This window comes from Pelodiscus sinensis, chromosome 20, assembly GCF_049634645.1.
Source record: "Pelodiscus sinensis isolate JC-2024 chromosome 20, ASM4963464v1, whole genome shotgun sequence".
Lineage (NCBI taxonomy): Eukaryota > Metazoa > Chordata > Testudines > Trionychidae > Pelodiscus > Pelodiscus sinensis.
This window is the reverse complement of record NC_134730.1, coordinates 11,411,898-11,434,624: the sequence shown is the minus strand read 5'-3', so window position 1 is coordinate 11,434,624 and position 22,727 is coordinate 11,411,898. Positions and strand designations below refer to the sequence as shown.

Below are 22,727 nucleotides of genomic sequence, written 5' to 3'. Positions count from 1 at the left end.
TCCAGTCCTGGAAACTTCCCCCTCCAGGCTTCAGTTATCAGTGCAGATCAAAAGATCTTGGCTTAGGCTCCCTCCCCCTGTACGCGAAGCTGTCTCTGCGGATGTGAATATCCCCCCACCTGCTCCCACGCCAGGGATCTGCCCCTGACGGGCCCCCATGGAGCCTCTGCCTTCTAAGGACTCACAGTGAGTGTCTCTCTGCCAGGCGAGGGGACATGTGTGACTGCTCCACAGCCTCTTCCAGCGACAACCAGGCCTGCATCCGGCCTGGCGACTCGGAGCCCTGCTCGGGGCGGGGCGAGTGCCTCTGTGGGAAATGCCAGTGCTATTCCGAGGACCTGACCCAACGCTATGACGGCGACTACTGCGAGTACGACAGCTTCCAGTGCCGGCGCACCTCCGGCTTCCTCTGCAATGGTGAGTCAGGAGATGAGCGGCTGGCACCTGCCCACTGAGACGGGGCTGCTGGCTGGCCGCAGGGGCTCCCAGGCAGCAGTAGCTGCAACGGGATGGAGCAGCCACTGAGCTTTGCCATTCACTCCCCTCACGGTGTGAGTTTCAACTCAATATGCGAATGCCCTACAGTGCAGGGGGGAGATCCGGCTGGGGTGGCCGGTGGGTCTGAGAGTTGAAGGCAGGAACATCCCCCAGGGATGCTGCCCTGCGCAGCGCTCACCTGTAGCACCTGCTCTTTCTCCGCAGACCGCGGTCGCTGCTACATGGGCCAGTGTGCCTGTGAAAGCGGCTGGGGGGGCGAAGGCTGTGAATGTCCCACCAGCAATGACACCTGCATCGACAGCAAAGGGGTAGGTTACTTCGCCGCCGGGGCCAGCACTGGGTGTGGGAGGGCGGGCGGGGCCAGTTAAATGGAGGTTGGGACTGACTTTCCTGGGGCCCTGGTTTCAAAGGGTTCTGGGTCAGAGAGAAATCGGGTCTAATTAAGCTGGGGCACTGGATGACCTGAGGGAAGCAAGTGCAGCTGTGGGTAGCACAGTGCTCTCCCTAACCCAGTGAGTGAGTTTCTTCCTGACCCCAGCTGATGATCAGCTCCTGCCCTGACACATGAGGATTTGATGGACGTTATCATTTTTATCTGGTCTCTCTGTGGGATGGGGGGAGAAGGTGACAGGACAACGCTAAAGAGGAGCTGCTGCTCTAAGATCTCTGTTACCAGGGAGGGCTTGTCACTAGTGTCAGAGGCTGATCTGCACCCCCTCTACCCCTTCAGGGGATCTGCAATGGCCGTGGGAGATGCGAGTGTGGCCGGTGCATCTGTGACAAGCCTTCTCCATACATGGATCCCACCTGTGAAATCATCCAGTCCTTGGTAAGGCCCACTGGTCAGAGACCGATACATCTAATGTGTCCCTGAGCGCTGCTCACAGCCTGGCTCCTGAGCCCCTAGGAGAGCAGGGAGCTTTGGAGAGGGCTGCGGGGGGAATCCTAACCCAGGCCAAGAACACACCCATGCCAGATGCAATCTCCTGGGGATGGATCTGCTCTCTCCTTGGGTTTCCATTCTAGGTCATCAGGGCTAGCGTGGCCACAGAAGCTCTCAGCCAAGTTTGCTTAGCTCACAGGAGCTCTTAAACTGATAAATAAAGCAGTGTACCAAGATATGCACTTACAGGAAGGGAACATGCCTAGTGGTTGGAGCATACATCTGGGATTTCACTCCTGGCTTCTCTTTCTGATTCTCTGACACACTTAACTTCTCATTGCCTTGGTTTTCCCAATGGTCAAACGAGCAGTGTACTTAGCTACTTCCCAGGAGCATGGGAAATTGGGCTGATAATGTCTGCAAAAGCTCTTGGCAATCCTGAGATGAGTGCTGCTATTGCAGGGCAGAATATCGGAGTAGATTATTTCACTAGGATAGGACTGATTCAGGACCCAGATCTCAATATCTCCGACATTTGGGAAAGATCAGCTCTGGGTCAAACCGTTGTGAACCAGCGCCTGTCTGTTGACCCACTGTGTGCGTGATGTGCATCCATTTGAATCTGCCGTCGGGTTGGGTTTTGCCCACTAAAGACGTTAGGAGCCAGCTGCCAAAATCTGGATCTGGGTTCAGATTCCTCCAGGCGCCAAAGGAAAAGCATCCAGGCTGTGTGGGGTTGGAGTCTGTGAAGGGATTTGAAGTGACCTAAGCGGGATACCCACTCGCCTTCTCTGCAGAGTCAGTCTGCATGTCACCTCCACACGCTTTCACTTTAGTCCCGCCCCCCAGTCCTACTCTGCAGATGAGGGCACATGGATTCTCTCCAATGCTCATCCTTCAGAGTCCAGTGTTGTCCCTCCCTCTCCCTTTGCCCCCCTCACTCTCTGATGTCGTGTCTCTGGCGTGCAGTTCTTCCTGGGGATGTGCGAGGATGTTCGAAGCTGTGTCCAGTGCCAGGCCTGGGGGACCGGGGAGAAGAAGGGGCAGAAATGCAAGGACTGCCCTTACAAGATCCAGATGGTGGACGAACTGCAAAAAGGTACTGAGCAGGCGTCAAAAGCTCTGTGTGTATGTGCTGTGACTTCCTCGAGCCCCGCAGGGATCTTGTGGGAACACGTGTGTGCATCTGCCTCCAGATGTGCGTGCGTGTGTGTGCGTGTGTGTGTACAGCACCTAGCACAGTGGGGCCCCTATCGCAACTGAAGCCTCTGGATGCATCCTGCCATGAGAATAGTTGTCCCCTCTCTCTGCAGCGAAGGAGGTGAGCGAGCACTGCTCGTTCCAGGATGAGGAGGATGACTGCACGTACCACTATACCCTGGAAGGGGAGCCCAGCACGATGCGCAACAACACCATCCTGGTGCAGAAGAAGAAAGGTGAGCGGGGCACTGGTGCGGGGAAGAGATGTGGCTACACCTCAGAGCTAGCAGGGCCTTGTGCACGTGCCAACCGCTGATCACAGCTCGGCCTCTCTGCCCCTCACCGGTGTCAGGACTGCAAACACGAAGTCTGGGATTCCTCCGGTGACCATGCTAGTGGCCACTTCTCTCCTCACGACGCGTCAGGCAGCACCCCAGGGGACGAGAGCTGCTCCCCCATCACAGCACAAACACAGCAAGGGCAGGGAAGGCGCAAGCTTCTTTCACGCTGTCCTAGAGGGGCCACCTCAGGGCTGAAAGCCTTGTTCAGCCTGCAGCTCATGTCTCCAAGGACACCTGCAAATCCTGGTTGCCTGCCCTACAGAGGGTGCCCACCCCACAGCAACCAGCTGAAATACTGAGGCACCCCCATGCTGAGCCTCCGACCGTGTCCAGCCCCAAGCACCTGCCTGGTTTGCGTGGTAGAAATAATGGTAAAGGATCTGGTCGGCCAGTCACGCAGCTGAGAGCCAGCAGAGGGGCTGGTAGTGCCCACAGGGATGGTTACTGGGAGCTGGATTGAGATTCCCCCCAGTTCATCCCACCAGGCCACCGTACAGACACCAGTGGGGAGCATTTTTCAGTCCCCCTGCCCTAGGCTGGCTGAGAACTGGCTACCCGCTAGAGGGGTGAAGAGCTGGCAGCCTCCACCCCCTTCCCTGTCACTTGTGGGAGTCTCTGAGCGAGTCCCTGGGGCAGTCGCAGGGATGTTACTGCTCCATCCCCAGGAGAATTCTGGCCTGCCCCTCTCCCCCTTCTCTGGCTCTGCTGCCCTTCCCTCCCCTTCTTGTCGCACCCCGGACGTGCCAGGCTGCTGCTGCCCCTGCTAACTGCTAGTTTCTTGCTGCTGGTTACAGAGTGCCCACCGGGAGGCTTCCTGTGGCTCATCCCCCTGCTCATTTTCCTGATGTTGCTGCTGGGGTTGCTGCTGCTGCTCTGCTGGAAGTACTGTGCCTGTTGCAAGGTGAGAGCTGGGTCCCGCCGTGCCATGCAGCACTCAAGCGCCCAGGGCTGGTGTGGCAGGCACAGGAGGAGACTGAAACCCGACCACGGGAAAGCAGCAGTTCAGACCCGTCTGGCGCTGCCTAGCTTTCGGAAGACACTTTCCTGAAGGCCTTGTCATGCCTTTGTCGATCCAGCTGGGAAGCCAAAGGGGCTGCATGTAAAGTGGTCTGGGGAAAGAGGGCCCGTTCCTGTGGGACCTGAGGGCAGTTCTGCCAGTGGCTTCAGTAGGAGGGAGATTGGAGCCGGAACGTACCAAAAGTCGTGGCACATCCGGGGCTGTGTCCCACTTAGGGTCAACGCGCTTTTGCTTGTCCACATGAGGCAACAGTTGCTCTGTGGTTTAGTGGGCAGGTGTCTGGGCGTCCCTCACGTGGTTAGCTCAGGCAGTGTTCTGCCCACACAACCACAAAAAAACGTGGAACAACACAGCTAGCTGGGCCACCGGGGTGTTTAACGATGGCTGGGTTTGTGAGCCAGAGCAGGCCAATGGGAGGAAAGGACGCTAGGTTCTGTTTATACACAATCCACCACTTTCTTGATGATTTTTTTTTAAATTAAGCCACTAGTTTTTTGGGTCTGCTATCAAATGTGGGTTGTTTTTCCCGTGTCTCCAGAGCAGTAACTGCAGCCAAGGAAGCTGCTAGGCAAATGGAGGGGTTAATAAAGTAGAGGCCATGTTGGCTCTGTTGTATTTAACACACACACACACCAGACCCCACACACATCCTCCCCCCCACACACACACACACATACACTGAGCCAAATGCAGCATGGGCCAAAGGGGCACATAGGTTCTCTCTAGGACCAAAGCTCAGCCGGAGGTGGGGGAAGGAGACAAGATGTCTCTCCCATGTGGCCTCAGCCCCCTCCATGAACGTGTGTGTGGGGGGGGGGGGGATTCTGCCCTCACCCCAGAGGCCAGGCTTGAATGGAAGCCTGACATGCTGAAGCTGTGCCCCGTGGTGCTGTCGTGCACAGGCCAGGATGGCCTGGGGGCTACGGGAGATGGGGGGGAGCAAAGGGACATGGCCTCAGCATTCCTAGTGACCTGGGGTCGGCAGCTGTTGCTATGGAGACCCTGTGAATTGCCTCCATGTCACCCCCATGGCTTCCTGTTGCTGATCAAGCCCCTCTGGCGGCACGGGGAGCTTTCTCCAGCACTGTGCTCCGAGGAGCTCCAGGCCACATTTCTCTGTTTTATCTCCTAGGCTTGCCTGGCCCTGCTGCCCTGCTGTGCACGAGGTACCAGCATCACGTGGTTCGGGGGGGAGGGTGCACTTCCTGTCCGGACGGGAAGGGAAGGGGTGGGCGAGAGCAAGACCCCCAAGTAGGATTCATCCTTCCAGAGCGGGAAAGGCTCAGCAGGGCAAAGGTGCTGAGTGGAGACCATCACCCGAAGGCCTGGGTGGGAGACTGGAGGGCTGAGCTCTCCATGCGGCGTGTGCTTGCTCTGGGGCTGCTGCTCGAATGCCCCTGGAGCACGGCAGCTGAGCGGGCACCGTCTCATCCTCTGTAAGGGCCCGGCTGGCATGATGCACCCTCACTGCCCTTGGGCCCCCCCGGAGCCATGCAGAGGATGCTGGCATCCTGGGCTTGTCACGTGGAGTAACGATCCCTGAGGGCAAAGCCCCGGACCCCAGGCAGAGTCTCCAGGAAGGTTCTCCTGGGGGCAGTGATCTCAGGAGGGGTAAGTTCACAGGGGCCAGGAGGAGGTTGCAGCTGCTGTGAGGAGGGAGGGTTTAATGGGCCCCTTGCTGGCCTCTTGGCAGAGAGGCCGAGGACGAGCTGGGCCGTGGAGTCAGACTCCCTGGCAGGGCAGGGCAGTGTGATGGGGCAGCCTGCTCTGTGAAGAAACAGAGGGTCTGTCAGTCCAGCTCCTCCCACCAGCACTGCGTGAGTGCAGGGCAGAGCATGAGCCGGGGAGCCTGCTGGCTTTACCCTGCTCCCCCAACCCCACAGGCCGCACCGTCGGGTTCAAAGAGGATCACTACATGCTGCGGCAGAGCCTCATGGCTTTGGACCACCTGGACACCCCCATGGTGCGCAGCGGCTCTCTGAAGGGCAGAGACACCGTCCGCTGGAAGATCAACAACAACGTCCACAAGCCGGGCTTCTCCGCCCACGCCGCCACGAACCCCAAGGAGCTGAGTGAGCGCTAACGCAGGGGGTGCTAGTGCCAGAGGGGAAGAGGGTTTGGTTCCCCTGGGGTCTCTTCCTGGCCCTTCGCTGTCCCCAGCTCTTTTCCCAGGAGAACAGCCCCCACAAGGAGACACCCCTTCCCTTTCTCTTCCCCCACTCCCAAGGGATCGACCCCTGCCCCCCACAATGTATCCCGGCTCTGTTGCAGTGACTGCGAGGTTCCCCCAGGCCAGCTGCCACGAGCATCCCTGCTGTTAGTGCAGGCGGCTGCTGAGACAGCTTCTCACCAGCTCCCTGCCTTGCTCGGGCTCTGGCTGTCTTGCCCAGAGCTTACTGCATGCAGTGGCTGGTCTGAGCCCAGGAACATGGATGCCGCTGGCTGGGGGTCTGGGCCACCAAGGCCCCAGTTTTTCCTGGCTCCCAGCTGTTCACAGGGTGGTTTCTCGGGTGGCCAGTGAAGGGGTCTAACTGGGGATTCCTTTCTCCAGTTCCTTATGGCGTCTCGCTGAGACTGGCCCGGCTTTTCACTCAGAACCTCATGAAGCCAGACAGCCGCGAATGTGAGCAGCTGCGCAAGGAGGTGGAGGAGAACGTAAGGGGCCAAGCCACTACCTCTGGGGTTTGCCATTTGAGGCAGAAGGAGCAAGGCACTGCCACTGCTGAAGCTAGGGCTGGGAACGCAGGGAGCCAGCTGGGCTGGGAATAGATGGAAACAGAGGTGGATTCTGAAGGAGGTGCTCTGTGCACAGGGAAGGGCGTGTTACCTCCCTGCCAAGGGGGGTACAGAGAAGGGAGAGGCCTTGGGTTCTCTGGCTGGGATGGTACAGAAGGTGGGCAGGAAGGCGGGGTTGTAGCAAGGGAGGCAACTAAGTGGAGTCTGCTCAGTTTGCTGGCAGCATGGTGCCTACTGTGCTAAGAGTCCCATGGGGCTGTCACATGTTCCCTTGCTCCTTACAGCTGAACGATGTCTACAAGCACATCCCTGGTGCCCACAGTCTCCAGCAGACCAAGTTCAGGTGAGTGACCCAGGGACAGGGCGGATGGAGGGGGGCTTGGAATAAGGAAGGGCTGGGGGCAATCAGGCTCCAAACTCCCAGCTCTGGCACCGTGGTCAGATCTCTGACCTCGAGGGGCACCTAAGCGCTGCATGGGCTGTTTCTGGAGTAATCCTTCCCAGTGGGCTGGGTGCAGAGGTGCCCCTAGGACTATGATGTGAGTGCCATGGGCCCTGCAAAGGCATCACTATGGGCTCTCTGGACTACCTCAGGCTCCGTACATGGGACTAAAATGCTCTGGGTCTAATCACATCTCACTGAAGGCAGTGAGAACATTCCCATAGCTGGCAATGAGTACCAGGGTTTGGCCCCTCTGAGCTGGAAGAATTGTTCCCCCGGGTTAACGCTCTCTACACCGTATCCCTGGACACGTCTGCTACGGTATGTGGAAAAGCTGGGTCATAGGGAGCAGCAGGATAGGTAGGGAACAGCCCTGGTGGAGGGCAAAGAAGGGAGATGCCTTGTGTGGAACTTGCTTGCCTGACCACAGTACGCAGGGCTCTTCAGCACTTGCACTCACGTGCCACACGTTGCACCCGAGTGAGGACCAAAATTGGAGGGAAAAACCAGAAGTGGGACTCAAATTCCTACCCTCAGCATTGCCCAGAGGGTGCTTTGCTGCTGGAGTCAGCAGAGCAGCTCTCATAGCTCTATGCCCGCTATAGACAGACCCTAGCTACTTAAAGACCTTCGTGGCTCCCCGGTGTGATTTGGAGGGGCTATTCACACTTGCTGGTCTGTTTTTTCCTAGGCTGCAGCCCAACGCTGGAAAAAGGTAGGTGGAGTGTTTGTGTCTGTGTGTGTCTGTCTCCTGCTTTGTCTTGGTGCTCCTCATCTGTGCAAGTGTCTATGTAGGCGTATATTACCTGATTGAAAGCTTTGGTGGCTGACTAGTGCCCTATTTGCTGCTTGGCTGATTGACAGAGCAGGGACAGGATGTGACCTCCTGTCTCTCCCTCCCCCTGATCGGGCTGCAGGCAGGACCACACGATTGTGGACACGGTGCTCACCGCTCCCCTTTCGGCCAAGCTGGACATTGTGAAAGCGACAGAGAAACACGTCTCTCAGGAGGCTTTCAATGAGCTGAAGGTGACACCGGGTTACTATACCGTGACTTCTGACCAAGGTAGGAGACAAGCTCTGGGCCTATTGACCAAGGCAAACTAGGGGCTTGTGAGGAAGGACCCTCCCAACTCTGCCCTTTCACCCTCTCTGCCGGCACAGATGCCCGTGGGATGGTGGAGTTCCAGGAAGGAGTGGAATTCGTGGACGTCCGGGTCCCACTCTTCATCAGGGATGAAGACGATGATGAAAAGCAACTGCAAGTGGAGGCCATTGATGTCCCCATGGGAACTGCGAAGATTGGACGCAGGCTCGTCAATATCACCATCATCAAAGAGCAAGGTGAAGGCCCTGTAGCTGTGACAAGGGCACAAGGGGGTGTGGTAGGAAATTCTGAAACCTTGTTTAATAGCTTCGGTGGCCAGAAAGGGCCGTTTTGGTCTAGTCCAGGGGTGGGCAAGATCTGGCCTGATAAGTCTTTTAATTCGGCCCGTGGCCCACCCCGCCAGGACTCTCAGGCAGGGAGCAGCTCCATGCCACTCAAAGTGACTGGACTCTCTGTGCCGCTCCCTGGGGGGGAGGGCTTTGATTGCTGCCCCCTCCCACCATCCCATTCTGGCCAATGGGAGCTGAGAGATTGTGCTGGGGTAGCATGCTAACCCTTCCCCCAGCGCATGGCACAGAGAAGCACACGCTGCAGCCAACTGCTTTGAGTGGTGCCGGGCTGTGGCAGGCAGGGAGCCTGCCTGTAGGTAAGAGCCTCCTGGCTGCAGCCTGCCTTGGGCACCGCAACACCTCCTGCACCCCAACTCCCTGCCCCAGGACACCATCCTCTCCTGCACCAGGTCAAATCCTCTGCAGCCTCCCCTCCTCCAGGTCATAACTCCTTCCCAGACCCTGCACCCCCTCCTACACTCCTCCAGACCATAATCCCCTCCTGTACTCCTACCCGCTCCTGCATGCCAATCTCCTGTCACAGGTCACCATCCAAACCCTCTGCAATCCACTTACCCCCCCATCCCAAGTCACAACTCCTTCCCTTACCCCGCACCCTCCCCTACACTCCTCCCCCACAATCCTCTCCTGCACCCATTCCCCTCCCTGACCCTGTACCCCAATCCCCTGCCCCTCCTTCATTCAAACTCCTCTCAGACCCCACACCGTCTTCTGTACCCCAATCCCCTATCAGAGCTCCCTTCTGCATCCAACCTCCATCCCAGTCCCTGCACCCACCGTAGAAAATGACAGCCCTTGACTCCCTCCTCAAAAATTATTGCCCAGCCGGCCTCATCTGACCTCCTGCCAAGCACAGGTCGGAGTCCCTCACCCAGGGATTCCTGCATCCAGCCCAGTGATTTGTGTCTGAACTAGACCATCTTGATTTGAAGGCAAGAAGGAAAGGAGAGTCTCCCGCAGCTGGTCTCTTCCTTCCTGGGCTGTCCTGGCTAGCAGCCCCATCCCCACCCGATGGCTTGAGCTTTCAGCAGAAGCCGTGAGTCATGAGGCTAGGAGAGAGTTTTTAGCTGGACGTGAAGGGATAACTCCAGCTATTTATTTGCTCTGTCATTTTTTGGAGTTCTTTCTCCCTGATCTTCCCCTTTGACATCCTTTGTTCTTTCTTAACTTTTACATAATCTCTGAGTCACTCCCAGCTCTGTCTTTCCTCCTGGTCTTTCTTCTTAGAACCTGCACTGTTAGGCTACCAAATCCTCAGGCTGCAGTTTCTTTGCTGACATGGCAAACCAGTCCATGCATCGCCTGACGGCCATAGCACCATCTGCTCCAGCTAGATGTGAGCCCAGCAAACTAACCCATTGTGGTCTAAAGAGTAGAGCAAGACATGGGGAGCCAGGACTCCTGAGCTCTGCTTCTGGCTGTCCTGTTGATTTTTTGCTCTGTGCCTTGGGCAAGTCACTTCACATCTCTGTGCCTGTACACTGAGGGTGAATGCTGGCCTCTCCGGGTTGTTGAGTCAATGAAGTGCTTTGATGGTATGATGGCTTTAAAGAGCCCAGCTCTATTCTGTGTGTGTGTATGTGTGTTTGTAAGAAGCCTCCATCAAATAATTGTTTGTCTCACGTGCTCCACCTTTCTGACTCCTTTCAGCCAGCAGCATCATCACCTTCCTGCAGCCCGCCTATTCTCAGAGCCGCTTTGACCAGGTGGCCAGAATCCCGGTGTTTCGGGAGATCTTGGAAAGCGCCAAGTCCCAGGTCACTTACAGAACTCGGGATCTCACCGCCAAGGAGGGCAAGGTAAGGGCTGTGCTCCCTGGGGCTGGTGGAGGTGGGCACAGTGGCATGGAGCCCAACAAGCAGGGACCAGTGATTACACAGTCAGAATGAACGCTCACTACTCTAGAGTGAGGGAAAGATGTGATCTAGAAGTCTGAGCACAGAATGGGAGCCAGGAACTCATACGTTCTCTTCCCAGGTCCGTCCCATCAGGTTTGCTTCTTGGAGGCCTGGGCTGTGGCTAGCAAAAAGGTTGGTCTTTTAGGCATCTTGACCAGCCTTCCAATATGCTTGTGACAATGGACTGTATGGAAAAGCCATGATAAACCAGGAAGTTCCCAGCAGGAATCAGGCGCTGGTCATATGTTGTAGCAGGGTCAGCTGGGAGAGGTCCTGCTAGACGTGGGCTATACTGCAGAAGTGAAAGAGGAGTGTGTTTGTGTTTATATTGCATGAGAAAAACACCATGTGAGTTCCTTTCTGAATCTGCTACTGTACTGAGCAATGTCTCATGGATGTAGTGTGGGAAGGGTGTGGTAATGAGCCATGTTCCCTGGATGCAGTGTGGGGAAGGGTGTGGTAATGAGCCATGTTCCCTGGATGCAGTGTGGGGAAGGATGCAGTAATGAGCCATGTTCCCTGGATGCAGTGTGGGGAAGGATGCAGTAATGAGCCATGTTCCCTGGATGCAGTGTGGGGAAGGATGCAGTAATGAGCCATGTTCCCTGGGTGCAGTGTGGGGAAGGATGCAGTAATGAGCCATGTTCCCTGGATGCAGTGTGGGGAAGGATGCGGTAATGAGCCATGTTCCCTGGATGCAGTGTGGGGAAGGGCGCGGTAATGAGCCATGTTCCCTGGATGCAGTGTGGGGAAGGGCGCGGTAATGAGCCATGTTCCCTGGATGCAGTGTGGGGAAGGGCGCGGTAATGAGCCATGTTCCCTGGATGCAGTGTGGGGAAGGGCACGGTAATGAGCCATGTTCCCTGGATGCAGTGTGGGGAAGGATGCGGTAATGAGCCATGTTCCCTGGATGCAGTGTGGGGAAGGGCGTGGTAATGAGCCATGTTCCCTGGATGCAGTGTGGGGAAGGGCGCGGTAATGAGCCATGTTCCCTGGATGCAGTGTGGGGAAGGGCGCGGTAATGAGCCATGTTCCCTGGATGCAGTGTGGGGAAGGATGCGGTAATGAGCCATGTTCCCTGGATGCAGTGTGGGGAAGGGCGCGGTAATGAGCCATGTTCCCTGGATGCAGTGTGGGGAAGGGTGCGGTAATGAGCCATGTTCCCTGGATGCAGTGTGGGGAAGGGTACGGTAATGAGCCATGTTCCCTGGATGCAGTGTGGGGAAGGGTACGGTAATGAGCCATGTTCCCTGGATGCAGTGTGGGGAAGGGTACGGTAATGAGCCATGTTCCCTGGATGCAGTGTGGGGAAGGGTACGGTAATGAGCCATGTTCCCTGGATGCAGTGTGGGGAAGGGCGCGGTAATGAGCCATGTTCCCTGGATGCAGTGTGGGGAAGGGTACGGTAATGAGCCATGTTCCCTGGATGCAGTGTGGGGAAGGGCGCGGTAATGAGCCATGTTCCCTGGATGCAGTGTGGGGAAGGGTGCGGTAATGAGCCATGTTCCCTGGATGCAGTGTGGGGAAGGGTGCGGTAATGAGCCATGTTCCCTGGATGCAGTGTGGGGAAGGGTACGGTAATGAGCCATGTTCCCTGGATGCAGTGTGGGGAAGGGCACGGTAATGAGCCATGTTCCCTGGATGCAGTGTGGGGAAGGGCGCGGTAATGAGCCATGTTCCCTGGATGCAGTGTGGGGAAGGGCGCGGTAATGAGCCATGTTCCCTGGATGCAGTGTGGGGAAGGGTGCGGTAATGAGACATGTTCCCTGGATGCAGTGTGGGGAAGGATGCGGTAATGAGCCATGTTCCCTGGATGCACTGTGGGGAAGGATGCAGTAATGAGCCATGTCGTGGACGCTGTAGCTGGAGATGAATAAGCTATTTAACATGTTCCTTCTTCTCCTCTCCTAGGACTACGTCTTCACAGAGGGCGACTTGGTCTTCCAGCCTGGGGAGACGCGGAAGGAGGTGCAGGTGCCACTGCTGGAGCTGACTGAGATAGACGCCCTTCTGCAAAACCGCCAGCTCAAACAGTTTTCCATGGATCTGCTCAACCCCAAGTACGGCACCAAGATCGGCAAATACCCACAGACCACGGTGACCATCACCGACCCAGGTGGGGATGCTGCCAGCGAGCCGGGCTTTTCCTGCATTGACAGCTTTTTGTGCCATGTCCTGCCGGCAGATTGAATGATGCTAGGCCAGGAAAAGCAGTGTGAGGCGTGGGATCGTTCCAGTGCACCACACCAGAGACGTGTATAGATGTGTGGTTTGAGTTTCCAGAGATGTTCCGTGGGCAATGCACTTGCTTCAGCGTGCACCAGAGCTGAGCCTTAGGCCCAATTGGACAGCTACCTTGTGTGGTTAATGAGACAACATGGCTGAGGTGACCTTTTACTGGGCCAAGATCGGCTGGTGAGGGAGACAAGTTTTCTCACTTACCCAGAGCTTGGGAAAAGGACTCAGAGTGTCACAGCTCTGTACAAGATGGAACGGATTTGTTAACTTATTTCAAGGGACTATTTACAGAGTGGCCCATTAACACCCATGAGCCAGTCACAGAAGGAAGGCAGCTGGGGAAGGGGTTGTTAATGGATTACAGATTATTGTAATAAGCCATAAATCCCGTGTCTCTGGTTTTGTGTGCACCTACAATTGATCAACAAAATGTGTTGTTCATGGGTGCTTAACCCCTCCCCGTGACAAACATTTTGCCATGGCAAGTACAAGTGTAGACGTCGCTTTGTCAGCATGCAAGCGCTAACACCGCTCACGGGGGTGGAAGTACATTGTCCGCAAATGTGCCGACAAACAGCATTCATGCACCGATTTTTTTGTGTTGCCAAAAGCTGGGTAGTGTGGCCATAGCCAAACCATAGCTTCAAGTGCATAGGTTTTAGTGACTGGCGGAATAGTGAGTTGAAGCTCCCTGCATCTTTTGATGGTGTTGTGCAGCTTTCCTTTGAGAATGAGGTCTGACAAGTCCGATACAGAGAGGTCACTTTGTGAAAAGTGCGCACCCACACGTGACTTTAAAGAGTGTAAAGAGAAGCTAGATAATTTCATGGAGGTTAGATCCATAAAAGGCTATTAGCCAGGGGATAGAATTGGTGTCCCTGGCCTCTGTTAGTCAGAGGCTAGAGAGGGATGGCAGGAGACAAATCGCTTGATCATTGTCTTCGGTCCACCCTGTCTTGGGCACCTGGTGCTGGCCTCTGTCGGCAGACAGGATACTGGGCTAAATGGACCTTTGGTCTGACCCAGTAAGGCCATTCTTATGACTGTGATTTTGCCTTTTATCTTTTTCCTGTGTGCATTCATGCGAGAGCATAGTGATTGTCTTGTTTCTCCCACCTAGTCGTGATTATGGCAATTAGTGGCTTGAATGAGGAATGCCACATGTTGTTATAGGCACGAGTAGGACCCCTGAACCTTCAAAGGTGTGTTGTGAGAGGGTTGATCACTGTAGTCATACAGGTTTTGCATGTTGTACTGGTGTATTTAATGTTATAGTTTTGGTTCCCTCAATGGTAGGCACGTGCATGGACAGCATCTCTGGTCCAGGGACCAGAGGAGTTGGATCGTGTCAGTTGCAAACTGAACTGGAATTGGCTTCTCTGTTTTCTTGGATCTAGGGGCAGGTTAGCAGTGTTTTGGGGGGAGTTGGTAAATCACATAGGACTGACTGCCCTGTTGATGCTTGAGTCCAATTAAAGGGATCTGTGGAGTTTAGACAGGGCTGGCAACAGACTTTGCTGGGCCCTGGGCAATGTTGGAGGGGCATGGCACTGGAGCCCCAGAAGGGGTGGGGCCTCGGTCAAAGTGGGCGGGGCTAGGGACTAGTGTGAACCTGCCAGCCCTTAGTGCTGCTTGGACTGTGCCGTGCAGGGCTCCGTGAGCAATTTAACAGGCCTAGGGCTCCGGCCACTGGTGCCACTACAGTAATGGTGGTGGTGGCCTGGGGCCCTGGGCCCTTTTAAATTGCCAGACGCCAAGACAGCAGCTCCCTTTGCCTCCCTCCCCATCAGCAGCCCTGGGTTTAGATACCTGAGCAATCAGGGGCCCTTCCTGAGTGAGCCAGGCTATCTGGGTTGTATGGCTAATGGCAGGCCCTATGAGAGAGCAGCACAGGGGTAGAGAGTGCTAAAGTCATCATTAGGGATGTACTTGATGCTGTCATGGGGCTTAATGGAACTGTGATCCAAAGGAGAAACTGCTCTGGAAGCATCATAAATTGTACAATGGAAAAGCCAAGAGCTCCCAGAAAGCCAAGCCAAGCAGACGGCATATTCTCTCATGCACATCTGGGTCACAAGCCCCATGGGCATCACAGAAGAGGCAGGGTGGCTCAGTGGCTACTTTTGGGGATTGGACACCTGGGTTCTATTCCTGACTCTTACGCAGGTTTGCAGTGTGACCATGTCGCATTGCCTCCTCCTGCCTCAGTTTCCCTTCTCTGCTACTGATCTGCTCCTCTGACCCTAAAGACCTGATGGAGCCGGAACTGGAGAAGAGGGATGGTGCGGGATGGTCACTGACGCCCTTGTGGCATTTCGCTCTCCCACTGCAGAGGTTGTGGATGGCATGCCAATCCCCATTGGCTTGGCCCAGCTCTCTCAGTCTCCCAGAGGCAAGCTGGGTGCCCCGCTCAACCCGAACGCCCAAGCTCTGAGCTCCAGGAAAATCCGCTTCAACTGGTTACCGCCCCCCGGCAAACCCTCAGGGTACAAGGTAAGGGATGAAAAGGTCCCTGGGGCAGGCGTAGACATCCCGTCATCCTGGGGCACCAGGGCCACACCAGTCCAATGATGGCCATCCTCCAGTGGGGGAGGGGAGAGAAGGGGCTGGCGGGTCGGGGGGTTTCGTGGGTGGACAGGAGTAGGATGTCCTGGGTGGATTCTCTCAGAGAATACTAGGACTGGAAGGGACTTCGAGAGGTCATCAAGTCCAGTCCCCTGCCCCCATGGCAGGACCAAATACTGCCTAGACCATCCCTGATAGACATTTATCTAACCTACTCTTAAATATCTCCAGAGATGGGGATTCCACAACCTCCCTGGGCAATTTATTCCAGTGTTTAACCACCCTGACAGTTAGGAACTTTTTCCTAATGTCCAACCTAAACCTCCCTTGCTGCAGTTTAAGCCCATTGCTTCTTGTTCTATCCTCAGAGGCCAAGATGAACAAGTTTTCTCCCTCCTCCTTATGACACCCGTTTAGATACCTGAAAACCGCTATCCTGTTCCCCCTCAGTCTTCTCTTTTCTAAACTAAACAAACCCAGTTCCTTCAGCCTTCCTTCATAAGTTGTGTTCTCTAGACCTTTAATCATTCTTGTTGCTCTTCTCTGGACCCTCTCCAATTTCTCCACATCTTTCTTGAAATGCGGGGCCCAGAACTGGACACAATACTCCAACTGAGGCCTAACCAGCGCAGAGTAGAGTGGAAGAATGTCAGATCTTATTCCAGTACAATAAGGGAAAGTCAGCGAGGGACTTCTCTCATACGAAACCTGTCTGTCTGTCTGTCTGTCTGTCTGTCTGGGGTGGCCCTGGAGTTTGTGGAAGTGAAAGAACATGTGGCTTTAGGGAGAGGCAGGCACGGTGCCAATCTTCTCTGCACGCCTTTGTCCAAAGCCTGGATTTTTAGCTCCTGTGCGTCCTGCTACTCCAACCCTCCACCCCTGCAGTTCAGCCACTGCTCCTCATGCCTTGCCTGAAGCACACCCTGCCTGACAGCCCGCAGCCCCAGCACAGCTTTGCCAAGGCACAGGGACCTCAGCCTGCAGCACCTGCCCTTGCTTCCTCTCTCCTGTGCAGGGGCAGCTAATCGTGCCCGAGTGCTTTCTAGCTTCCTGGAGTGAAGCTCCTGGGGACTCAGAACTCCTTCCCTTCGGTGGGAGGTTGCATTTCTCCAGGGCGGACAGGCCACAGTGTTCTTGCTGTGCTCCCAAAGAGGTCTTGGGAGGAGGAGGAGGGATTAGCAGGCAGAGCTTCCTACCAGCGAAATCTGTCTCCCAGGGAAAGTGGGTCCAACCCCATCACTTAGCATAGGGAAAAGTAGCCTCGGCAAAGCTCCAGAAAATGCATGGCAGGGAACAGTCCAGTGCTGGGTGAGGGCTGGACTAGATGGTCAGTGTTGAACGTACGGTGACCCCGCTCCCCGTGCAGGCTGTGCTCCACATAGGCCTTCAGTGGTGCCTGGTCTTCTCTGGGGTGCATTGCACCCTGCCTGGGCATCATGCACGTTACTCCAGGTGGCCGAGGCAGTGGGCTGCATGAAATTTGCCCGTGGTTTATACTGGCTCCTGGCGGCTGGGAAGGAGGAGCAGGAGGACTGGGGAGCGGAGACGTAGTTAAGGTTTTCTCTTTCCTTGCAGGTGAAGTACTGGATCCAAGGAGACCCCGAGTCGGAGGCCAAGCTAATCGAGTCCACAGTGCCCTCGGCAGAGCTGAATAACCTGTACCCCTACTGCGACTATGAGATGCAGGTCTGCACCTACAGCAGCATGGGCGAGGGGCCCTACTCTGACGTCATCCACTGCCGCACCCTGCAGGAAGGTGAGCAGCTTCCTGCCTTGTTCCCACTGGCTGCTGCAGCGTGTGTGGGGATTCGGGCCCAGCGAGCAGCTGATGTGGCCAGAGGACATGCCCCGCATGTGGAAGGCTGAGGCCTCATGGGAAATGTCCCCAGGACAACTTGGTCTTGTAAAAGGCACGACCTGGTCGTCTTCTGCCCAGGCCTGGGAGCCAGTTTGAGGTTCTGCTCCTGGCTCTGAAACAGCATCATCTGTGGCTTTGGCCAAGTCGCCGAACCCCTCCCGCCCTGTCTGGGGATCTCCTAGTGTGTGTGCTGCATCTGGGGGCGAGCCTCCCGGCTTGTACTCTGCCTGTAGCCATCGCTTTCCTGTTGCCATGCGGGCTGGAGCTCAGGCTCTGACACCCAGCTTGAGAGCCTGAGCTGCAACATCTATCCCGCTTGTTTTAGCCCGCCAGCCTTAGTCTGTGGTCCTGGCCTAGGAGACTGGCTCCCTGTCACCTTGTAGAAGTTCCCATCTCAGGCCTGCCGACAGGGAGACAAAGGGGACAATTGTTCCGGGGCCTACAGTGGCACCAGCTGGAGTCCCAGATCGTTTAGCATTGCTGCTGGAGCCACTCTGAGGGCTGGCGTGGGGCGGAGGGGCTGGCTGCATAGCCTCTCCCCCCTTCAGTCCAAGGCCTCGCCCCTTCTGGGAGTGCGGAGTTGCCCTCCATATTGTCCAGGGACCTTGTTGGCTCCCCTGACCTATCCAGCCTCATTTTCTGAAGTGCTGAGCACCTTGCATACCAAGTGCGTGTCCAGGTTTTATCCTGTTCTTATCACTGGAGCCCGAGCCCCTGTGGTAATGGCGCTATTCCCCTGCTGTTCCCACATGGGGTGAGGGGGGACTAATAGTTAATGACAAGGTGAATGTGGGGTGAGTGTGTTACAAACAAGCTGGGTGAGTGTATTACAAAGGGCTGTCAGTACAAGAGCTGCTCAGACCCTCATAAACTGAAGAGTATTTGCTTCTACCAATCTGAACATCTTACTTCATCTTGTACTGCCCAGGTCAGGAGCTGGGGCTAGCTGGTTTATTAAAACTTGTCATAACAGCAACAACAAGCAGAAGGACCCAAACAAATAGAAATGTGAAATATTGGTCACAGGACTCCTGTCGCCCAATGGCAGCAGGACGTCTTATGAAATTCTGACAGGAGCTAGAGGAATAAGGGATGTTTCAGTTCACTGGCAAGTCTGAAAATCAAAAATACAAAATAAAATAAACCTGGGGGCTTGGGTTGGTTTGACCCAAAACATAACATTTCACTTTGGTTTCAAGCATTTTAAAAAGTTTTTGATTTAGTTTTTATTGAAATTGACAGTACATTTGGAAGCAAAAGGTCATTTTGAAATGAAAAATCAAAATGTTTTATATTTCAAGTGCTGAGGTAAAAGGTTTTGACTCTTTTTAGTATTTTGGGGGGCAAGAGGTATCAAAAATATCCAGCAAAATCACCAAAAATGTATGAGACATTTGCAAAAGAGCGATTTCACTCAAAAAATGTTGCCCAGCTCCTAGTTGTGACCTCACCTATCACCCGCTTTGTATGACTCCTCTTTGTTACTGTGCTGCTGAACACGGTGGGCTGCGGCTCCACAAGTGGCAGAGGAACAGAGAGGCCCAAGGGGAATGTCTGAGGATGATGCAGTGGGAAGATGGCCGCCCTGTGTGAGACCCAAATGGCACGTTTTGTGCCCTTCCATCTCTGGTCTGTGGCTGCCAAGACTTTTCCTTCTCTAGGGGGCCAACTGGAAAGAACCAAATGGGGGGAGGAGAGGAGAAGACAGCCCATCATGGACACGGGCAGCAATAAGCATATTGGAAGGGTCTAGACTAGGAGTGGGCAAAAGGGGCCTCTGCGAGTTGATTTGGCCCACAGAGGCCCTGCCACTCCCCAGCTGATTGGCCTGGGGGTGGGGGGAGTGTGTGAAGTTTCCTCCGCCCTGCCCCCATATTGCAAGGAGCATCCGACGCTTAGAAGTGCCATGTGCTCCTGGTGCGCTTCCCTGCCCCCAAGCCTTGATTGGCCTGAGGGCAGAAGGGGGAGTGCACGAAGTCTCTTCCCACTGCCATGGACATGAGCACCTAGGGGGAACCTCTGGGAAGGAGGAGGGGGGAGCAAAGGCACTCTGCCACCCCCAAACCAATCATGGTCTGTGGGTAGGGAAGCAGGGAAGTATCATGGCCCCACCCCTTCCACGTCCCTTCCGGTGCAGCCTGGAGCCACTTCAAACATTTCTGAAGTGGCCCCTGGCAAAAAATTGTTGCTCACCCCTGATCTAGACACCCTTGGCTTCAGGACGAGTTTTCCAACACCTTGTAAACCAGCTGGGGTAAAATAAGCACGTGGTGGTGCCACAGTCAGTCAGGAGATCTCCCCAAATTGAGCCAATCGAGCCACGTTTCCCTTAGTCATGTCCCATCACCCCCACCCGGAGAGAGCCTGCCCTCCCCCTGGCTTCTTTCAAACCCCGCCTCTTTCTTCTTGTTCCTGCTAGTTCCTAGTGAACCTGGGCGTCTGGCTTTCAACGTCGTCTCTTCCACTGTGACGCAGCTGAGCTGGGCTGAGCCGGCTGAGACCAACGGGGAGATCACAGCCTATGAAGTCAGCTACGGACTGGTCAACGAGGACAATAGTAAGAGAGGGCTCCCTTGCCGAATGGCCCCATGCAGGCGTCTTTGTGGGACTGCGATGATAAGACCAAGGCAGAAACAGCCAGTCACTGCTCCCAAGCCAACTGTTGGGAGCAGGCCCTGTTACGATGAGTGAGGGAGCACAGGCTGGTGGGGAGGTGGGTGGGGATGGGACCCAGAGCCCAGGACAGGAGCTCAGTATTAAGGGCATGGTCCTGTGCACCCACAGCTCCCATTGACGTCATCTGACTTCACGGGGTGGTAGGGATGCTTCTTGCCTTGACCAGTCTAGGGATTGATGCCTTGGTGGAACAGGGAAGCCCCCTGCTGGAGGCCCATTTCTCTATCAGCTTGTGGAGTTACACCCAGGACAGCTGACTGCATGAACAGGAACAGCACCCACCTCTGTCCTGACACCCACGGCCCACCCCTCATTGAGTGTCTTGGGCTCAGGGGGCTCCCTAGACCTCTCCAGACAGGATCTAGGAGGTGCATTCAGGGAATGGTGAGGAAGAGGACAGAGGTACCGGTGCAGGGCTGCAGTGCAGATGTCATCTGGGAGCGAAGCCCAGTGACAAAAGCAGGAGCAAGCCCCATGAAGTGGGGTCGGGCTGAGGTCTCCCACTATGATGCCTAGATGTGGGCCCAAGCCACGAAGCTCAGATGAAGAGCCACAAAGTGTGGCGGGTTCTGTTGGTTTGACCCATTGATACAGGCCAGCTGTGAAGTGAAGGCCTGGATCTTGACCCTGCCTGGGAGAGTTTGGAGCAGGAGGTTTGGCTGTGGCCTGTCTCTGGGCATTTCTTAGCGCGCAATGGCAGGTGACACCCCTGCTGTTTGTATTGCTCTTATGAGACAGCCTGACTCCTCCAGCGGGTTGGCATGGAGGGCCCTAGCTCTGCTGTGAGCCCCTAGGACTGCTGCTCTGCTCAGTGCCTGTACCCCAGCACTGCTGACAACCTTAGGTGCCTCAGGGAGGCTGCTGGCCAAGCAACAGCCCCATTGTACTACTTTGTGAGCGGGGTCAGAACTCCAGAGCCGATGTGTCCTTTGGTCCCTGGACAAGTGATCTCTCCCATCAGTCTGTGGCAACCCCTCTGGATGTGTTGGGAGCAGTGTCAGGGAATCTGGTGGGGGTGAGGGGGTGTCGGAAGCAATGCAGACGCTAAACGCTAGTGCGCTACCTGTATGACCACAAACCAAAGGGGGTGCGTGCAGAGGGGGCAAGGGAGCCGTCACTAGGCCTTTGTGCTGTCGTGTGCCGTTTGCCCTTTCAAACGGGAGAGCAAATACAAGGGAAGGAGGCAAGAGAAGTGGGTGTGAGAGAGATGACCCCCTTGGGTGGGTGTGTGCTTCCTCGCAGTTCCCATTGGGCCTGTGAAGAAGGTGATGGTTGAGGAGCCGAAGAAGCGCATGGTCCTGATTGAAAACCTGCGGGAGTCACAGCCGTACCAATACACCGTGAAAGCCAGGAACGGAGCCGGCTGGGGGCCTGCGCGAGACGCAATTATCAACCTTGCCACGCAGCCCAGGCGTCCAATGTCCAGTGAGTGCTTTTCCTGGCCTGCGTGCAGGGAGCCGGGCTGGCGAACTCTCTCCCTCCCTCTCTGTGTTCTAATGTGTCTGTGTCCCTTGAGGTGCCTGTCACTGTGGTATCTGGGTGAGGGGGGGTCCTACTGGCAGGGGAGGGATCTAACCTTGCTCACACAAGCAGCGGGTTTAACGGTGCTCTCTGCCTGCCACTTGTAGTTCCCATCATCCCCGACATCCCGATCATTGATGCCGAGGGCGGGGAAGACTACGACAGCTACCTGATGTACAGCGCAGACGTGCTGCGCTCCCCGACCGGCAGCAAGCATCCCAGCGTCTCCGATGATTCCGGTACGTGTGTTTGGCAAAGAGCATTTTGCTGGTTTCTCTTGACAGCTTTGAACACGGGAAAACGAACCTTCCAAAGTGTGATTTACTAGCCACCGGTGGTTTTGTTCCTCATTCTGCTGCAAAGGCAGAGAGACATCCCTGCCCAAGGCTGAGCTGCCACCTTGCTTCTGTGCTGCTGCCCTGAAGAGCAATGGGCGCTGAGCCTCCTCCACCAGGCAGGGTTGGGTGGGAACGCAGCATCCGGAGGTTGGGCCTCTTGCTGTGAGATTAGGGTACAGAGCACAGCTCCTAGCTCAGTGATGGGCCTCTGTGTATGGCCCGCAAGATGTTTTATTTGCTGTTGTCTACACGCAGGGTTAACAGATTCTGCTGGTTTCTGGCCACGTAGGATTTTTTCCTCCTGGTATTACTAAAATGATGCTCATGTTAAGCAAGGGCCTGTGAGGACCGTGACTGTACGCAACACTGAGTGTGAGAGCCGGGCGCTCCCTCTGCGGCTAATCACAGCACTGCTACAGCTCAGTCGGCACCCTGCAAATCCTAGATACCCAATTACAGTTAGCAAAACGCTCTTAACCTGGGGCACCGTCTTGGCTCTGACGATCTTGCTGCCCATGGAGATGAAGGAGAGCCATGCATGTGGCCCACTCACCAGCTTAAGTTGCTCATCAGCTCCTGGGGTGATTTCTTAGTTCAGCCATTAGGTTAGGGACCTCACTGGGTGATGGAGCAGAGACATTTCCACTAATAGCAGCGTGAGACCCAGAAGGACTCTTCTGGCCCATGGTGTCTTGTTCTCTCCCATCATGCTCTGGGGGTGTCCCACAGGCCGTGCCAAGGCTGCGAGGGTGAATGTGACAGAGGCTCAGCTTGGAATGGAAAGAATGAAAGTGACTTGCTTTGTGGCGCTATGGCAACCAGTCTTGCTGAGGCATCCTTACAGGGGGCTTAGATTGGTGCTCCCTGCCGTGTGCCCTCTCTTTCTCTCCACTTCGGGGCTCAACGCATCCTTGCAGAGAGCGGCCCATGGGCATTAGGACAGCCACACGGTGGCCAGCGTGGTGAGCTTCATGGAGTGTGGAGGCCTCTCCTGAGTGCAGAAGGACATTTCTACCCAGCAGTGTCTGTGAGGGAACAGGTGGCATTGGGACCACCA

At 55.6% G+C, this 22,727-nt stretch overlaps 1 protein-coding gene across 4 annotated transcripts in view; it reads left to right on the top strand.

The window, feature by feature from the left end:
- ITGB4 (integrin subunit beta 4) overlaps positions 1-22,727 on the top strand; it is a 66,674-nt gene that overhangs the window by 30,037 nt on the left and 13,910 nt on the right. For all 4 annotated transcript variants that reach the window (XM_075903654.1, XM_006136437.4, XM_006136438.4 and 1 more), the window contains exons 13-32: positions 206-417; positions 703-806; positions 1,229-1,327; positions 2,351-2,480; positions 2,695-2,817; positions 3,717-3,823; positions 5,073-5,106; positions 5,824-6,012; positions 6,492-6,595; positions 6,961-7,019; positions 7,810-7,833; positions 8,036-8,184; positions 8,283-8,462; positions 10,227-10,375; positions 12,386-12,590; positions 15,045-15,205; positions 16,853-17,033; positions 19,555-19,692; positions 21,054-21,236; positions 21,440-21,571. In XM_075903654.1, the coding sequence (XP_075759769.1) occupies positions 206-417; positions 703-806; positions 1,229-1,327; positions 2,351-2,480; positions 2,695-2,817; positions 3,717-3,823; positions 5,073-5,106; positions 5,824-6,012; positions 6,492-6,595; positions 6,961-7,019; positions 7,810-7,833; positions 8,036-8,184; positions 8,283-8,462; positions 10,227-10,375; positions 12,386-12,590; positions 15,045-15,205; positions 16,853-17,033; positions 19,555-19,692; positions 21,054-21,236; positions 21,440-21,571 (2,663 nt within the window). The remainder of the gene's footprint in view (positions 1-205; positions 418-702; positions 807-1,228; positions 1,328-2,350; positions 2,481-2,694; positions 2,818-3,716; positions 3,824-5,072; positions 5,107-5,823; positions 6,013-6,491; positions 6,596-6,960; positions 7,020-7,809; positions 7,834-8,035; positions 8,185-8,282; positions 8,463-10,226; positions 10,376-12,385; positions 12,591-15,044; positions 15,206-16,852; positions 17,034-19,554; positions 19,693-21,053; positions 21,237-21,439; positions 21,572-22,727) is intronic.